A 21,069-nucleotide genomic window follows, 5' to 3' on the forward strand; every position below is an offset into this window, starting at 1 on the left:
TAATTTCAAGTTTCGTTATCATCATCAGCAAATCATAATTTTTATGTCTGTATATTTTTGTCAAAGACCTTTATTGCAACGTCTTTTGATGGATCACTTCTTCTTCAGTCGCCCATCATTGCCTTTCAGATTACTTGTCCAAAAACAGCACACACAAAAATTGATCACTGCTTAAATGCGAATGAATTAACGAAAGGAATTGAAAGAAGGTAAGAAATATATTCATTTAAGTGCTTTTATTTCTCCCCTCATTAAAAACGGCAGTGCTCGATCGACGATTTCGTTATCTAAAGTGACACCTCCATATTTTCACATACTCATTGTGTCTTATCTTCTTTCATTTTTTTTTAAATGTACAGCTTCATCGCATTTAAAAATATATTATATGGAATTGTTGGATATTACTTTATTTATGATATTTGATCAGAGACGAGATTAATTCCGAATGGGAATGTTGCTACGTTTTGCAGTAATTAAGATTTTTCAATTAGTATTCTAGCTTAGATTTTGCTCTTGTAGACTTGATCTTGTTAGCCTTATTTCAAATGGGAGGAGTTTAAATTGCTGTGAGAATTTGTTAATTTCAGGTTTCAAATTTCAACGGTTTTCAAAATTTTAAAAATGATTCGTCAAAATCTTCGTTAAATAATTTTGTTTACATTGCATTAAATTCACAAATTAAGAAAATTAAGTTTAAAACTAGGAAAAACCTTCAACATCAGTTGAATTAACGATTCTCAGCCTTTATCAGCACCAAATATCCAAGCTTCAATCAATAACATTCAACAAAAACAACAATAAGAAGCATTTACAATCTATTTCCAAAACCATCGCAGTCAATAGACATAAAAATCGACATTTCCACCTTTTATAATTAATAAACTCCACTATCAGCTGTCTATCCTCAAAACCGACGACGATTCTAATTTTATCAATCGATATCCACAACGTCACAAGCTACACATGATATGTGCGTTATAATTAAACGCCTACTGTGACTCATTTACTTATGGCTTCTTAAAATAGACTATTCCATTTCGTGGTGGCATTAGATTGAGATATTAATGGACTACTCAAAGTAATGTCGTTTCGTGTCTTATCTCTTATTCATTACACTCGAGCTTAATTGTGTGACTGTTTTTATTTTCTACAAAGTTGTTGTTTTTTTTACTAAGCATGTCAATTGATCTCGATTTTAATTTTTTTGTACTTAAAGCTTAAACAGAATTGCTTGTAACATGTTAAATTGTTATGTGCGCGCATTAATTTGATAGTTTCCAATGGGTCTCTCGCACTATGTTGTTGTGTGTCACTTCAAACGCCAAATTTACCGCAAATTGACGCCTTTTCAATTTGCAAAGAAAAAACTTTATGATCAATGTACACATAATTTCAAAATATTTATGCACGCCCCCGAGAGTTTAAGTGCAGAGCATTTGCTCTGATTTAATGATTTCAAAAAATGAAATAAAAATGAAAATGTTGAAAAAAACCTGCCATTTATGGACACACAGTAAACACCTTTGACCTCAAGCTGTTATGTGAATTGAAATCTGCGCACAATGTCGAAAAGTGATTCAGGCTTCATTCATATTTTTGGGTTGTAGACTCGCATGCCAAATAGCTTTTTATAAATGAATTTACTGATGATAATTAGAAAGTGCTTGAATGGAATGGTCATTCATTAATTGAAAAAAAAAAAATCTGATTTGGCTATTGACTGTGGTCAGATTTAAGACGGAGCAATGGAGATCGCATAATGTAAGAAATATATACATTAATGGTCATTTAAGGTTCTGATCATGCCAACAACGGCAGCAATAAACAATTGTGTACAACCCACACAAATTGATTCCTGTTTGATCATTCTCTCTCCTCACTATATAGCCATTCGCGAGTGTCAGTAGCACTCTGAGTAAGGAAAAACCTCCACAACTGATTGTACTAATCTAATTGTCTTGATATTATGGATTTACATTATACATGTATAATGGAGGGCGCGCGAGAGTGAGCAATACTCGTTTAAGCAATTACGAGCTTGCTGAGCTTTGTTGTTATGGTCATGGAATTGATAAAGAACACGAAAAACATTAAAGACACAGTAACTACTTAGATTTTTACAATAAACTGAACGCTTAAATAAGCGGAACTGTCAATAGGGATAATGGCAGCTGTGGTATAAGTTCCAATATGTATATAAAGCAATTCTCAGCTTGAAGAAAACATTGTCCATATGTAAATTATAGCATATCATTAAAATTCCACTCGTAAAAAATTAAGAAGTTGGCAATTAATGTCGTACGTCGCTGTAAAAACATCTTTTTTTGAAAGAAATTGGCAACGATTGAAATTGAAGAAGATAAAATTTGTTTTATTTTTTTCATTTCTCTTCTTCTCCTTTACCTACTTCATATTTTCATCTTTCTTTCTTTCTTTTCAATTTCGCGATGTAAACAAAAATAAAAAAAAAGTGATCAGACAAAAAAACCATAAAAATATTTATTTTCAGCTGTTTAGTCGTTTTTTTTGCGGTAGCAGAAGACGATGGAAATAAATTTACGTGAATCTACGAATTTCATTCAATCTTAAAAGTTTACTTTTTGGGAATTGCTTTTTTAACAAATATTTGTTCATATTGAGTTCATTTTGCACAGTTGACTTTAAAGTTCAAGATTCAGATTAAAGTTTGCAAATTAAAAAAGTCTAATTCATTGTTTTCAGACCAATCCACTGGAAAATTGATATACAGATGTTTTTGCTCACACAATTGTTATCATATTCATAAGTTTAAGTGACATTTAAGTGCCTTGTTAACTCAAATTTGATGGATAAAAATGTCATGTGGAAAATGTAAACAAATTATTGTTTTCGTACAAAATTCAAATTTCAAATAACCGTTTAAATCTAGAGCAAATGCGTCTCATTTTCACATCATCCTACTAGTAATCTTTCTTTCTGTCTTTGCTTCCTTCTCACATGGTCACGTTGTAATTGAGAGAGGAAAGGTAAAGCATGTGAGATTAATATGAATCATGCTTCAATGTTTCATGTTGTGCCGATATCAAAACAATCACTTTTGCATTTTTAGGTTTTAAAATGTAAGTACATTGTCGCGTCTTATCGTGAGCTTAATATTTCATTTTAACTTTGCATATTTCTCAATACATGTTTCCTTTGTGGAAGAAAAAGAGATTTTGTAATAACATCGGGGGTACTATAGACGGCTTGTTGTTTACAAAAACTCTTTAATTCCATTGAATACATAATAAATATTTGAAATCGAGAAGAATTTAATTTCTAAGAATTTTCTTCACATTTCATTAATTAAACATTTAGTAGAAACAAAATATCAAGTATATAATTATAGTTACCATTCCCTCCGTCTTTAATGTAACATTTGGCATAACATTTTATACAATTAAGTCAAAATGTATTGAATTTCGCACAAGAAACGTGATTGTTGGATAAGCTTTATTGTGAAACGGACCAAAAAAAAAAATAAGTATTTCGAACATGAAATGAAAAGCAACAAGACAGCAGAGATAAAAGTTATCTATACTTCCGTGCGCACACCGCGAAATGTGTTTAAGTCTTGTGTAATTTATACATTCACATATTCTGATCTTTTTATTTCTTTGCTCCACATTTCCTTTCTCTCTCTCTCACCATCATCATCATTATCATCTTTTTGTATTGTATTTCGTAAAGTACCTTAACTATGGGAAGATGGAACCGGAAATTGCTTTAAAATATCCATTTTTTCGGTATTCTTTTCTCTCATTTTGTATTTTTTTACCATCCAAATGCGAAATATTTTTTTTATGTGTGCTGAACATCTGATGTTGTTTTTTTTAGAATTCGTTAATGAATTGACTTTAATGCATACCTTCCTGCTTTAAGTTTGCTGTATTTATTACAAAAACCAGCAAATTTTAAGCTTAATGATTATATTTTATCAGAATTGATTCTGTTGGAATGATTTGATCGGTTTTTGGATGAATTTGAATTGCGTGTGTAGCCATGTGGAGCTTACAAATTACATGGATAATTGGGTTTGTAATCATAGAAATGTAAATCGATTCTTTGAGATTTGAACATGCAAACTTTCAAAAATGCTATTCAAACTTTTGAAAACCGTTGAAATTTGTCAAAATTTGATTCAAAATTTTGAAACCCAAAATTGAAAATTTTCAAAACTACTGAAATTTGTCATGAAATAATTCAAAATTTTGAAAACCGTTACAATACATTTTGAAAATTCAAACTAATAAAACTGGTTTAAATCATTAAAAACTTGAATAATCACTAAAATCATTAATTTTGCAAATCTGAGATAATCCTCTTGCTTGCCTCATTCCCACTTATTTGCTTTTTATTAAGCTACCGATTTTTAAAATTTATTTTTCCTTCATATTTTTTCTGTACAAATGAGATTAAAATGGATTTTTGATAGTTTTGGATAGCATCAATTTATCGACCATTCATAGACCCATAATACATATGTAATAAATAAATCATGTAGCATTTGGAAAACAAATTGGCATACATTTATCGATTTAGACACAAATTTCGTTTAATTTATTGATCTAACCTCAAAAAAGTGTCGTCCCTAATCATGATTATCAACTCAATTTGAGTTCGACATGAGATTCTACTCGAAAAAAATAAGCGAATGAACAGACACAGTATGAATTTAGTTCAATGACAAAAAGGAGAGCATGGCAGAAAAGCAATGAGGAGAAGAATCTTTTTTTTTTCATTTTTTGTGCTGCTTTCGTTCGTCATCAAAGATCTCACGATAATAAAATGTCACGTTTTCATTCAATTTGAAACCTTATTTTTTTTTCGTCATGTTATATTATATTCGATTTCTAATTTGAGTCCCATTTGTGATCTACTTAGGGCTTAATTTGGCATTTTCAAGTGATGCTGACAGTAAGAAGAAGATGACTGGGTTGAATTGAAATGTGAGCCCACCGAAAACGATATGAAATTCATTGTTCATTTGCTTGTGATGCAGTAATGAATGAGATTTTTGATGAAGGCAGCTGCACTTTTGAGTTGGATAAGTAAATGGTTTCAAAATTTAACGAATTTTCAAAATTCAAATTTTAACGGTTTTCAAAAATTTAAAATTCTTGTTTGTTTTGAACAATATCTTCCATTTTGAATCTAATAAGCCCAAAAATTAACATTTTACTTCCCAAAGACCAAAACAACACCATAAATCATCCTAAAATAAGCTAAAAATCAACATTTAACTTATTTTGCATTGCATAAATAATGAGAAATTGTTTATTTCCATTTGATATTCATGTACCATTTTAGTACATGAGTTTTGATGATGGAAAAGGTCTAATCTAATGGTCTCTTTAACTCACATCTTCATCTCCATCTGATCTGTATAGGAGAAGACATAAATAGCAACAAAAGCAATAATTCATCTCGTCAAACATTCCATCAGAAATTCATTCACGACTTTTTTTTGCGCGCTGCCAAAGACGAATATGATGGGAAAACCTTTAAATCACTTTAAATAATCATTTTACAGACTCTTCTAACAAAACAGCTCGATCTACAACTTTCAATTTCAAAAATGTAAAAAAATATGGCTCTCAACTCATTTTTTGTTGTTGCTGTTATGTTTTGTTTAATATCAACGTCCATTACACAATTTCCAGTCGCCATTGAGTCATTATCTAGGCACGAAAATAGAGAGATAATGGAGGTCTCCAACACACCGCGCCAAATTATCTATTACATTTAAAGCATTAAAGGCCTCGCACACACAAAAAAAATAAATAAAATATAAATTAGTGGATACATATCCAACCATCGGTTCCAAGTCGTCAAGTGAGTCGAGATTTTGATCTAAAAATTTTCTGCAAAAAGCTTTGAGGGCCAAACTCAAATCCACAAAATGTGCCAAATTATATGATTTGTTGATGGCGGGAAATATGTTTTTTTTAGTCAATGCCTTTAATGTGACTGGACGAACACCTCAAATAAGGTAAGAAGTAAATGAAATATAAATTAATAATGGCAACAAATCTTAAAGTAATTTCATGTTCTATGGCATGAAGCAGAAACTATGTATTGAGAAAAAAAAAGACAAAAGAGAATGGCAATCTGTTATTTTTTGTCATTTGGCGGTTCAAATTAAGTCAGTTTTAAGCATGAAATTAATGGATGGAGTGAAAAAATTGTTAAATTGAAAGCTACAACTTGTTCTAATCACTAATTGAATGAAAAACTGTTCAAGTTGATGTCATTAGACATTTAATGCTTTATGACTATATCAAATCGAAATAAATTTGATGTGGAAGCGAGAGAAACTTTTAATTTGTTCATGATAACGTTCCATCCTCAATTCCATTTCATTAATGCAAAACATGTGTTAACCTATAAACTTTATGAGATCTTTTGCAAAAGAAGTAATTTCATCTAACGGATGTTGATTCTTGATAATGATCTAAAGTAAATTTTTTTTTGTTCTCTTATTTCTACCTCCTCATTCTGATAAGTCTGAGATTATAAGGCACGAAAAAAGGTGAACGTGAGAAACTAACAGTAGCTACAATCTATTCAGAAGTTCAATATTGGTAAACAGCAAATCGATTTGTTTGCTTGTTTTGCTGTTGTTAATATTGAGTATGATCGACGTTTTTATGAGAGAATATGGTGCATTTTTGTCGTGACCAAGAAATAATTCTGTTTGTTTTCTAAGAACTGTATTATGCTCGTTAAAATTGTTAGAATTCCTAATAGTTTTGCATTTTGACAAGTTCGGAATTTTAACGGTTTTATGGAATTCAAAATATTTTTCATATAATTTTTTTCTCATATTTAATTTTAATTTTCAAATAATTTCAAATCCAGCAATAGATAATCAACAATTCATCTAGCAATCACTCCAAAAAAGTGGCAAAAGTTGCAATCCATCAATTTTACCAATCAATCTCCTCAATATTTCATCATTTTGACTCAAAAAATCTCCCATACTTGCAAAAAAACATGGTCATAAAATCTACAATCTAACTACCTATCATGCCAATTACCCATGTCCATCGTGAGGCAAATGGTGAATCACTTTTCAATAAAAATTATTGTTATTATTATTAATTTATATTGCTGCATATGATGATTTTCAAGATTGTCATAATCGAATGTAACAAATCGCTCAAAGGTCAAATAGTCCATTATGTCGATTAGATATAACATTTGCCCATACTACATATTCGGAGAATAGCAAACTAACAAAAAAAAAAATATTTGATGGACGTTTGAGAGAGGAAAAAAAAGTAAAAGGGTGCAGATGTGTATATTTAGATTCCAGATTTATGAAATATCCATTCACTATTAATAGCAGTATCTAAAAGAAGAGACACGGAAAATAATTGATTGTGATCACTGTGCTGTGCTGTGTGTGTTTATAGACGGATCACAAATAGAATTGAAATATATTTTTTTATTCCCATTCACTTCACTCCAATTTGCGCGCGACATTTAATCTTAATTGCCAATCTGAACAACACACAATTGCGAATAAGGCAGCACAGCATGGTAGCCCTAAAGGAACAAGGCTCACAATTTTTTTCTCTATTTATTTTACATACATAATTTACATGAGCTGCTTCATTTGTAATGTAGTAAAAAGCCATTTTCACCTTCAACTAAAAATCGTCATTAGCTACTAGTTTATTAGGCACGGATATAGGAATAAAAACTACTAAATGAAGAGTGAAGCAAAAAATAAAAAAAAATGTTGGCAATATCATAAATTTATGTGCGCCATAATTCTCATTAATATTCATTAAACTTCACACCGCCCGTACCGTTTGGTTCGGTTATTTCGAGGGAAGAGGTGAGACAGAGAAGGAGCGATATTGTGACTGAAAGGAGGAGCAGTCTATGGTGAGAGGGTTGCACATATGATGCAAACTTGTATACTTTTCGGTATAGACATAAATAATCTATAAATATATTTTATTAATTGCTTTTTTTGCAGTTGTTTAATCGTAATTTGCATAAAGAGGAATATCTAAGGCATATAAATGACTGTGCATACATACAACACTCTCTTTTTACTCTCGTTTGACTTTAAAAATTGCAATTTAGTGTCTATTTATTTTGTCGTAGATCATGAGAACTGGGCAAACGGTAAGGAATTGTAGAATTTGAGACAATAAATTTTAACTTAATTTGCTAGCACCGATGGAGATTGCATTTCGTACTCAAGGATGTTGCCTGCGAAAATATTGAGTGCATTTGTAGGAAAAAAAGCGAAAGGCGTTTAAACAGCAGCAGTTACAACGATATAGTAGCTGCTCAGCTTCTATGTGCTATGAATTCTAATTTTCTGCAACATTACACCCTGTTGGAGTTGACATTACTTTAATTTAAAATTATAGAAAATGCAACAACTGCCAACTTATATCGCGCATAAATGGTAAATTGTATATTGAGAGCATGTTGCTTAATTGCTGATATCAGCAAGAATTGAAGCCTTCAATCGAATATAAACATAAGTATATATGCACACACAGAAGGTGCATAAAGAATTTCATTTAAATAAATTTACCATAAAATGTGAGAGAGACACTCATTCACATGCTTACGTACTTACTTTATGCCATTTACACAATTTCCATAAACAAATCATTTGAAATTTATCTGCCTTTTTCTTTATTTTAATAACTCTCTTTTACCTCTATATCTATCGCGCGCATTTGCTTATATTTTATTATCGCGTTACTTCTTTTTATTTGCATTAAATGATGCGCTAGATGTATGCAATTTGGGTGGTTAAGTACAGGAAGTTGATGTAAGTAATAGATTAAAGTTTTATAGCTTGAGAACTCAAGCTTAGCCTTCTTGATGGAGATTACATAGTTGGTAAAGTGATTTTGTAGAATTAAAATGCCATAAATTGATATAATCCCACAATTCTGCCTGCAATTCCATTATTCTATTGTCTTTTGTGTTGGTCCAAATGATTTTTAGTTCTAAGTGCTCAAAGATCATTCAGTTTGAGAATCGAACCCAGAAATGATGCGATACATCTTACTTATGACTAGTTGACCTAGTCCGGCGGTGGGCAACCTATTGCACACATTAGTTGTGACACACAGGTTGACCACCACTGACCTACTCTTATCGATCTACTAAGGTACTTCATACCCTAAAATGCGCTCTGACTGCCAATTTTTCTCAATATTGCAAACAAAAAATTATTATTCAGGTGTCTTTAGAGTCTTATTTGCTATTTCATATTATTGCAAATGTTCATAATAATTGCCTGCCTTCTTCTATCTTGATTGCGTAGTAATTTTTGTCACAATTCAATTGCATAATAAACAAACAAATTGTTTGCATTGGAAACTCTTAAATGCTTCTCGTGAATTAATTTGAATGCAAGTACATGGATTGAAGATCTTTTTTTTCTTATTTACATTGTTGATTTTTTTTTTTGTTGTGTTCATGTCGAACCTATATATCGCGCGCAATTGCAAGTCCCCGAGTGTTAAGACTTTTCCGCGTTAAGAGTGCAAATGAAAGAGAAAACTCACCTGTGGCGTGCCATTTAGCTTTGAGGTAAATTGCAGATAATCGTGGAGTGCTTGATGTGTTTGATGTGCGACGCGTCGAAATCGATGACAAGAGTCTAACTGCTCGCGACACTTAATGCATACGATTGGCGGTAGTCCATCATTAGGTGATGCCTGTAATCAGAATACAATAATAATAAAGAATTGAGTAATGTGCTATTTAACGATTATAATGATGTCATCAATAAATTTAAATTATGTAAATTATATGCTTCATATGTGTGATTCTTTCGCATGTTCCATCAATATAAGTAATTGTCAATTATGATTAATTAAGTATGAGTATTGGCTTGTATCTCGTTATGGTCATTTTGATCACCTCCCCTTTTTTTGCATCACTTAACTGATGCACATCTTCATCAATTTGCAGAACATAATACTTTTCTTCTGCCTTAATATCAACCTTTTCTTATTGTGCCTTTCTTATCTTACCTTTGTTGTCATACATTTATAAGAAAAATATGAATGCATCTTGTATAAAAAATCAATGAGAATGCCATAAAATTTAATAGCATCCTATAAGAGAGCGAGAAGCACTGACAAAAAGAGCCTCTCAATACAGTGTTCATCAATGATCAGAGGCTCTGATGCAACATAAATAATTGCATTGTTATTGCAGTTTATGTTGGTTTTTCTTTTGTGTGTTATTTATTGCCATCCGTCGTCGTTGTACCGCCGCTGTGAGAAGATACAACAACGATTTCGATGTGCTTACATGTGCAAATATCGCGAGCACAAAAAAATGAAAATAAAAAGAATTATAATGCTATTATCATCAATTATTGACTATTTAATTAGTGGCACAATGCAAAATAATTATGCCGTAATTGAGTTATACCAGAAGAGCTTGCAAATGTCGCACATAATTCACTTTAAATGAAACTGTTTGCGGTAAATTTTCCTTTGATTTTTTCCCTTTTTACATACTAATCTTATTTGATGGGTGTTATGATCTCACTATTTATGAAAATAGCATGAATCTATCTACCTAGTCGCTTATTTCACATAATAAATTACAATGTTGTCGATGGAGATTATTAGGTTTCCGATTTTCTCGCTCGATTCTTACTCGATTGCATTTCATTATCGTGAATTAATTTATATTTAGTAGGACAAGCCAATCCGATTAATTCTACATAAATAAATAAACCAAGTAGATGTAATTTTTGTTGTTTTTCACAACTCTTTGAAAGCTGAACATCAGACATGGTGAAATTCAAATGAAATCTTTACTGAAACTAAATACTTATTGAGATAAAACATGTCGTTAGATTGCAGTTTTTTCAGTATTTAGTATTTACCTTGACCAGATATGAGCAGCGTATCAAATTTGGCTTTTCTTGCATTTGCTCAAGAGCTTTTGAATTCATTTGAATCTTTGTTGTGTTGACTGACCTTTAATGGCGTAATTTGATTTTATTTTGGTAATTTCCATGGTAATTTTGACTAATTTTTGGAGATTAATTTGTGAAATGAAAATTTTGCAACTTTTTTAACTTCTTTCGTAAACAAGGGGCAGACTACTGCGTGATTTTTGATGTAAAAATGAGGAATTTTCAGTTTTCAATGCAAACTAGATTAGTGAATAACTTTGTATCGAATAAATTACTATAATTATCAGCTAATTGAAAGCTGAAGTCGATGTTAAATGCAATTTAATTGAATTTTTATCTATGCAGTTGCTCTCCCCTCCTTAAACAAATGAAATTTAAAACTTTGACATCCGTTAAAACAATAAATATTGACTTAATAAAATGTAATATTGTAAATACCAAAAAATTAAAACAAAAACTTCCATTTCATTATCATGACTCAGTGCTTAAATATACAGTGAGAGTCAGGAATACGAAAATGAAAAGGTTTAACAGTTTCTTTTTATTTCATTCAATTATAATTGACTGTCAAGTAGTCACGTTTTGAATTTTTTTTACTCGAAAAGTTGATTCAATGAATTCTAAATTGTTGCAGCATAAGTGGAGAGGGAGAAGTTATTTAAATCAATTTATTAACAATTTCAATGTAATCGTCTTCAAGCTGATCTTAGCATTAATTAAATTTCATAGTAATTGAAAAGTTGTTAAAAAATTGTTTAAACATTTTAATGCCCTTTGTATGTCAATAAGTAGATATGTATGAATAAATGCATGCGCCAACTCTCTCGAGTTGCATTTTAATGCGTGTCGTGCGAGAAACATGTCAAATGACACTGTGAAATTGTAACAAGGCATGTTTGTCAATATTCATAATTGTATTCTAATCCTTTTCAAATATAATTCTCCCTCTCGTTACTCATACGTGCATATATGTTGCTTTTATTTCTTAATCGTCAGACATTTCAATGCTCAATTCATTTCCAGTCAATATAATTTTCATGATTGGTTTAATGAGTATGCCATTTTAAAGCTTACAGTCGAGATTTTGTATTCAATTTTACAATTTCTATAGTCATGCAATCATCAATAAATCGATAGGAATATGTCAGCGCCATCTGATGATGACACGAAAAAAAAGATCGTAAAACGCACGATTGGATTTACACGCAATTGTTCTTAAAGAAACAAATAATACAAATAACATTTTAAATTGAAAAAATGTTGATGATTTGATGTCTTAGGATTGATTGTTGGTTTAAATAGATTTCAATGAATGTACGATTGTTAGAACAATGGAAGTGTACTTCCACCTTCTGTGCTCAACATGCATCACCATATACATTTATTCTATTTCTATTTTTAATTTTCAACTTCCATCGGAAAGGTGATTAAAACATTTTTGAGCTTGGTATTTGAGGTTAATTATGTTAACTACGTCTTGATGTCTACAGAACTGTTGTAGCATTGGGATTGAGCATTGTAATGAAGTAAAAGAATTTATTCAATTTTTTTGCTAAATTGTTGTTTACATTTCTCATATCGAGTTTTTGTTATCAAAATTCAAGCTTATTTGTTGTTCATTTGCTGTTTGAGTAATCAAATCTGATAAAATCTTTGTGAGCAAGCAAATTTTTATCATTATTTGAAGCTTTTTCTGTCTTTAAACAACATTTTTTCCGTTTTTAATGATTTTGTTTACAAAAATGTAAGCAAAATTATTTAAATTCTAAATTTCCGTTAACCTTTCATTCGCCATAAATGCGATCAAATTATTTCCAGCCTTCTTCACACAAAAATTTTAATTGAATTTCTATTCATTCAACAATTAACAATTGAGTAAATTATTTCGATACAGTTGTGAGACCAGAAAGTCATGTCCCCATGAAATTAAGTAAAAGTCATCAGATGATAAAAAAAAAATGTTGATTGTAGATTACGCATACAGCGGTATATCTGCCTACAATTAAAATCTCATTAAAGTTTCTCTACATGGGACGTCATCAACATCATTCACAATTTTATCGACAGCAGTTTTTATTATTTGAATACTTATATTCATTCTCCACTCTTTTATTTAATGTCCAACTTTTTTTTCTCATTCTCTTGTCTCGATCGTTTTGGCTTGTTAACCAAAAAAGCATGTAAAAGCATGTTGAATTATAAAATGTAACATCAACAGTCATTTAAATAAATATAAAATATATGTAATGTTAAAACAGATAATGGCAGGTAATATCAATTGCAATATCAGCAACATTTGACCAGACCAGGCTAAAAAATGGAAATAAACTTATAAGTAGTCGTATTTTAATTCTCAATGTTTTTATACTTATTGATATTGAAATGAATATTTATTTTAAATGACTGGGTTATTAGCCTCAATATAAGTTAGAAATATGAATCTTGTTACTGCTGCTCTTTATTTCGTTTTGTAGGCATGACTTTTAAGTGAGTAAATCAACACATAAAATATTTATGTTGATCGTTATGGTTGAATTTTCATGAAAAGTGGCCTATGGAACATACTTATATTAAGCATCTAATTTAGATGAGGTTAATGAAGGTTTTGAAAAGGTTACTTAGATTTTAAACTTTAAGAAATCGTTACATTTTGAAATTTAAATTCAAATTCCTAAAGACTGTTAAATTCAAAATTTCAAAAGCCGTTACATTTTCAAATTCAAATTCTCAAAAACCGTTAAAACAGAACCTCTATTCCAAATGCAAATACTCAATAACTTTTGATTAAATCTTTTTCAATTACTTGCGACTATCTCACCCGTGATATCCCCAAAGCATAAATTAATTCAATACTCGATATCACGATGCAACAGAAATCTTCAAAGTGCAACCAGTAAACGATAATTTTTTTTCTCTCTATATTTATGATCCTTGACATTTCTATCATCGACATCAACAAGCGTATTGTACTATTTGGGGCAAGTACATCTTAACTTTATTTTTTTATTTCCACCATATTTGCTTATTATGGGAAATTTGTGATATTAAAATGTTTCTATTTCTCTTCATTGCTGATTTCTGTATGCCAATAAATGCCGATCATAATTCAAACCGATTGAAATCTCATCTCTTGCCACCCGTATCAAATGATTGCAAGTTTTCTCTTTTTTTTCTTCACATTTTTGCGATATATCGCAAATGCAGTCACATATGAATAACATTCCATTGCAATTTTTACGGCACCATGTCTATCATATGCTTATTTTTTTACACAAAGTGCATATTTTTGTTTTTTATTTAACTTTTTTTTCGTTGCGCCACAGAATGTGTGTGTGCATATAGTAAACCGCAAAGTGGAATCTTGTCATCAAACAACATCATTCCGGACATTTAAACTAACCAAACCGGGTTGCAATTTACAATTTATCAAAACTGATATCTTTTTTATAGTAATGCAAAGAGTTTCTAAACGCCTTCAACATTGTCATTGTAACACATATTTTGCACAATTTTATAGAACAAAACTTGTTTATGGTTTTTATTTTTATTCATATTGTATGAATGAATTTAAAACTTTTATGATTCACGATGAATTTTTAATCTCCTTTGTTTTTCGGTTTATTGTTACATGGGCTTGCTATCCTGAAGATTTATTATTTGCTAAAAGAACGACATAACTCATTGAATTGATGAAGATAAAGCAGAAATACTTTTCGAGGTGAGGAATTTTTTCAAAATGGCTGATTGAGAATTTTGAATTTGAAAAGTTCGTTAGAAATTAGAATTCAATTTTAATTCATGATGCTCAGAGTTACAATAATTAAATTCCATTTCCTCTCAGCTTAAACACATGGAAATTCAATTAAAAAAACCAGATTCACATGCTAAGTCAGTAAATAGCATTGACAAGTGTCATAAACTTTGAACTTTCTCGATACAACGGATGTGTCTACAGATATCATTAATAAGTTTCATTGACATTTCGACATTAAAATTCCCAAGCGATAAAAAAAGCTCCAGCAGATCAGCAAAAAGAGAAAAAAAAAACCAGGCAGATGTAATGAAGGAAAAAAAGCAGACATGCATCAAATCATCGTTATCTTTCATTAAGGAAAATAATCATAAAAAAATGCTGCCGTAAAAATTACATAAAAATTGACTGTGTGCAATATTTACTAGCTCAAATTACCAACAGTGATTACTCACTTGAGGTAGGCAATAACAAGAAACACATTAGTATACTTCTTTTTTTGTGCACATACAAAATGATAAAGAGCGGCTCTCATGTGTGAGCAAAAAAAGTGAGGAAAACATACACTACTAGCACAGAATTATGCAAACTCTATAAAGCATTATCAGCTGGTTTTTCAGCTGAAAATAATAATAATAATTTTTTTCTACTCTCTTCAACTCTGCCCGTGAGCTACACGAATTATGATGTTTTGCAACATGTTCCCAAAAGGTTTCGTTCATTCTCTGCTTTTTTTTACTATGAACATATAGTAAAGTGAGACAACAGCAGCAATAGCAATAGGGAGGAAAAGAAGAAAAACGACAATGAGATAGAGGAGATATGAAAAGAAGCATTTTCTTATGTGAGAAAAATAACCTCTGGAAAGGCCCCCATATAATATATAAACATATACTTTTTTTGCTGACTTGCCATTATCTCTCCATGAGATTTTATTTAAAAGCTTTTTGCAAAAGGTTAAAGTAGAAATAATGTATATACAGCTGAAGATCTTTAAATCGAAATAAGAATAGCAATAAGAAGAAGGAAATGGAAGAAATAAATATGAATCGAGTAGAAAAACAAATGGCACAAAATGTAATAATGATCCGCGAAAGAGCAAATAGATGATCGTGGGTAAAAGAGGAAAATAGCGTATAGAAGGTTTCTTCTCTTCAATTCAGCTTCATCATCATCATCATTGAAACATGATTTTATTTGAGCTTTATACAAGAACATTAAGAGATCATATGGTCACATTTGGTCGAGCTATAGAGCAGTGTTGTTGTTTGGATTGAAGATCATTTTCAAATTAACTGCTCAATGCTGATGCGATTTGATCTTTAGTTTTCGAAATTCGAAATTAAGTTTGTTTAGTTTTCGAAATTCGACAATTTTGAAGTTCGAATTTTCGAAATCTAAAATTTAAGAATTTAAATGGAAAATTACAAATTTTACAGCAAATAGAAGCCTCAAAAGATTCATTAACTTACTTTGAGGTCATTTGTGATGATTCGAATACCTTGCAAGCTTCAAAAATTGACAAATTTAGTCAGAAAATGCAAAAAATTTAATTTGTTTACAATTGTTTGGTTGACGTTCCCCTAAAACAATTCAGGGGAATTAAACTACATTAATTTTGAATAATCTCAATTCAAAACAAATAAATCCAAATATGACAACAACTTCCACCGAATAATCCACAGATTTAGTCAAATTTCATCACTAATACAACACAGCTTTCCCTTCCCTGTGTCACTCGGATTACAATATGTGAAAATAAAAACAATTTTTCATGATCATATGGTACGAATCATATGATGAATCTAATTTAAACATGCCCATATTGCCAGTGACATTTTATGTAATTATTTTCGATTTTTCAAAACTAATTTTTACTTGACCACGAAAATGTTCAACTCACGATTATTATCATTATATTGTTACAAAACAGATTCTTGCGAGCAACACCAATAGGTTTATAAATATACACACATGAAGTGAAGTGAGCCTTAGGTATGGTAAGAAGAAATTGCGCAATTCAAATAGCTGCTGCTTTTGTCGTCATCGTCAACAACTATTCATTGTTTGTTGTTATGGGCCATCAAGTAAATTTTCATTAATCATTAATTTAAATGACTTTCGGGTGTCACACGCTAATTATCTACGGCCACAATGTATTCATTTCGTTCACTTCCAAAAATGATATTTTTGTCGGTTACTTTTTAGTCTATTTTTTGCTGCTCCTTGGCTATCATTAGAAGCATGTGAGCTTGAGATATATTTACACTTATACTCAAGCTTCATATCGTGTGTATATTTATCAAGACGAGATGAAAAAAAAGAAGCAGTCAGCACATACAATCAGTGCATGTTCAGTGTAATAAAAATAGCAGCAAAATAATAATAAAATGTTACATGAAACACGCAGTTACGTAAAATTTCTCAAATAATTAATGTTTTTATGTTGTTCATTTTCATGTTTTGTTGTCGATGTAATTGTACGTACATCCATACATGCATATCGCTTAGTGTATTGAAAAGATCAAGTGAGAAAGTCATGGGGAAATGCTGATGATTAGAAACAGATAAAGCTTCTGCCACTGAATTTACAATTGAAGAATTTTCAACGGATTTCCAAAATTTGAATTTTTTGGTTAAATTTTTTATCTCACTTCGAAAAGTTTTTCTTAGATTAAACTCATTTAGAACTTGAAAATCAACAAGAATCAAGGTTTATTCTATAGAAAAAAGTGACAAGCATAGATTGAAAGTGATTCTATCCATTAATATTATTTATGCTTCAAAATATTCACAAAAATCCGTATGGTAAATAAAAAAACTAATTCAAAATACAACACAGTAAGCAGAGTAAAGTGCGGAAAGCAAAGTGTGTACAATAGATCACTTTCAATGATAGTTCCAAATAGCAGAAACAATTTTCTTTATGTATAAATGATGAAGCTCTAATTCTCCCATTCATTTAATTTCAATATCATATCAACGCGTTGTGGTTGCATAGAGAGGTGAAGGAAGAAAAGTATAGATATGTTACGGATAAAGAAAAAGAAAAGCAGGAAGAGATGAAACAATTGAAATTGTGTGTATATTTGTGTGTGCATGTATGCCACACTAAAAAAAGAAGATAATACGATTCCGAAAATGCTATAGTGAAAAAAGTCAGAAGCCCAAAATGGGCATCGAAAAAAAGGCAAAGAGATGGAAACTGATTCGTTTGTACAATAATACAAGCGATAGCATAAAAGCATTATAATAATTAGATTAAGAACATGTGATAAAGATGAAACAATTGCAATTATTTTTTTTTTCGTTTTGGTGTTTCAGTTTTTTTCAAATTTAATTAACGAGTTTTTTATGATGCTTTTATACATTCTTTACCATCGCTGTTTTCCTATTGTTTATTTCTGTTATTATTATTTTGAGTGTTGAGTGTTGTCGGTGCTATTTTGAGGTCTCTTTGCTCTCTTTTGCGATCGATAGACACACATCGTTGCACGTCATGAAAAGCGAGTAGTGAGTCGCTGACACCATCAAAGTGGATGGAAGTTCTATTGTTTCGACAGACAAAAAAAAATATATCTATCGACACTGCTTTTACAGGTCGATGGCGGAGCCACATATGAAACTCCACCACACAATAGAACTATTAGCAACACCTGCTTGACGTTTTTAATGAATTTTCAGTATCGATGTTGATTTTTAATTTTCTCTTTTGCTGTTTGCCACTTTTTGAAGTAAATATCCACTTATGGACTTGAATATTTTCCTCATGTTAATCTCTAATGGCATCGGAATGAATATACATATCGGAATAATAAAATGAAAATATTCATTGGTGACCAATAAACAATTTGTTTTCAATTGTCACAACTATTGTCCACTTATTAGAGCAACAGCAATAGGCAGCAGCCACACACAACATCGAGAGATAGAAAGATGCCGATCAACCAATTTATAGTCACATGCCGCTGCATATAATAGCGGTAAAAATGCAACATAACAAACATAAAATATTTTTTCGCCTTGCATAATTTATGAGGCACAATATTCAGTCAGTGTGGTGCTTTCAGCTATGGTCAATAAGGAGGGAAAGAAAAATGCTTCACTAACAAGTGCAAAAAGATTGTTAGATTATAAATTTTAATTTAAATGTAATAACTACAAATCTTATTTTAATTTCTCAACCGTCTAAACTTTAACCAAGCCAATAAATTTATTTGTTAGCTGCTGCTGCTGTTGCTATAAACGGCGTGCAAAACTTCACTTCTTGTACTTTATTTTTGCACCACGAAAAGAAGGAATCATTATAGGGAAGTTGACCGTTAATCTTGTTTTAAGTGGCTGAGCGCATTTTTAACTTTTATGGAAATTTAACGGATTTTTAAAATTTGAATATTGGTAGGGATAAAAAATTGGTGGGAAAATTCTTTGTTTACTTTTTTACAAATTTACAAAAATCACAGAAAATTGTCAACAGAAGCTTCAACAAAGTCAGACTTCCTGGAGACTATTCACATCGCCTACTTAAAATGTTGACAAAAGTAAATAGAAAAACAATCTCACAGACAAATGAGAAAGAAATTGAAAATTTTTAAAAAATACTGAATAGTGGAAATGTTTAACATTCTGTATATTATAGCTGTAGCATATCAAAAAGTTGTAATATTCGTTAATGGCTACGAGGTTGCAAATCTATTTGGAATCGAGAAAGAAGCAAATGAAACTTCAATTTGTGGAGAAGAAATTTTTTACTTAATTTAAATAAATGTTTACGGCATGAAAACAACATGTTGTTTTGCACACAGACCGCTGTAAGATCAATGGAAGCAAAATAATCTCAAATTAATGTGTAACATGTTTAACGCTAACGAAACTGAAATAAATAAAATTTATATACATGCACTGACTCTTTTTTTCCTTTCTAAACATCTCTTCAGCTAATGTTCAATTGAAAATTGTAAATGATCGAAGCTTGTTGGATTTAAGAATATAAATGGGGAGACCTCAAGTACATAAATATATGTTTAACCGACAGATAGTACGACACATTCCTTTCGATGTCACTTGCAGTTTGTAGGATGTCAGATTTAATAAAAAGCAATATATAGAATTGAATGAAAATAAAATATAAACTGAACTAAACTGTCTATAACTGTGACACGAGTGAGAAAAAAACTCCCACAAACTCCTAAATGTGCTTGTTATTAACTTGCATAATCCACTTTAAACTCTACCAAAATTGATAAATGAGATCAGATAGTGTCTAATTGTTACAGTCAAATGACACCAAATAACATTTAGTTTTATTACTGTTTTTTTTCGAATCCAGTTCCATTCCTAATGTAATACATGTATAATTTACAAAAAAAAAAATATGGAGATCGAAGTTAAAAAAAAATGGTTGAAACTAATTCTACAATTGCGGAAAGGATTAAGTTGCCAACAAACGCGACATTAATGAGATGCAAATCGAAAAAATGAATAAAATATTGCATATTTAAACAATATTAAAAGTAACAAAGTCTAGGCATAAGGCATAAATATGGAATATGAGAAAATGAGCGAACAAAATCAGAAAAATCAGCAAGTCAATTAATAATGTTGGCAAATGTAAAAATGTGGAAGGAAAAGTATGTTGGCAAAAAAGCTGAAAAGAAGTTTGAAGTTATTTTGAATTGTTCTAATTAAATATAAAATATATTGTGGAGATTTACAACATAATTTACATTTTTCTAGCTTTATTATTTATGTTGACATGCGAATGAATATAAATTAGCAAATCATTGACGTTTTGTGCTTGATTGGAGTGCAAATTCCTGATTTTGTGCTCATAATATTGACATTTGGAATTTACCGGCAGTTTTAGATTTAAATTTTTTGTGTTTGCTCCACCTCGAATTATTTTTTGTATTTTTCTCACGATATATTCAGTTATTCAAACAGGTTTTAGCTTATTCTTCATTAAAAAGGTAGCAAGGATACAGTCTATAACAACTTTAAGTATCTTCCGTATAGAAAAATCCATAAAAACATCAAATCATATAAGCACATGTAACAAATTTTTCCAATTGATTGATTACACTTGTTTATAGTCAGATACGATAAAATTAAGCACATTCAAGCATGCATACATCTAATTAAATATTATTGTCGCAATCACGTGGCAATCTAACCTTAATCGCGCTACTTTTTTTTATTTATTTTGTCACATTTAACCTTAAAATTTTTCTTGCTGTTATCATTCACAGCAATTGACCTCCACATCAATTAAATTTTATATTATTTTTCTCTCCATGTTAATGTATCAGTTCGAATGTGTGTACATACACACATGTGTCATGTATGAGGAAAATCGTCATTAATGTGATTCAAGTTA

The 21,069-nt window shown here is 30.5% G+C and overlaps 1 protein-coding gene across 1 annotated transcript in view; it reads right to left on the reverse strand.

The window, feature by feature from the left end:
* Nucleotides 1–21,069, reverse strand: part of GATAd (GATA zinc finger-domain containing protein GATAd) — a 122,901-nt gene that overhangs the window by 32,623 nt on the left and 69,209 nt on the right. Inside the window, exon 2 of the mRNA XM_070638802.1 lies at nt 9,570–9,722. Coding sequence (XP_070494903.1) covers nt 9,570–9,722 — 153 coding nt within the window. The remainder of the gene's footprint in view (nt 1–9,569; nt 9,723–21,069) is intronic.

Source organism: Chironomus tepperi, unplaced genomic scaffold (assembly GCF_022539635.2).
Source record: "Chironomus tepperi strain 1889 unplaced genomic scaffold, CSIRO-AGI_Ctep_v1 contig_177, whole genome shotgun sequence".
NCBI classification, from domain to species: domain Eukaryota; kingdom Metazoa; phylum Arthropoda; class Insecta; order Diptera; family Chironomidae; genus Chironomus; species Chironomus tepperi.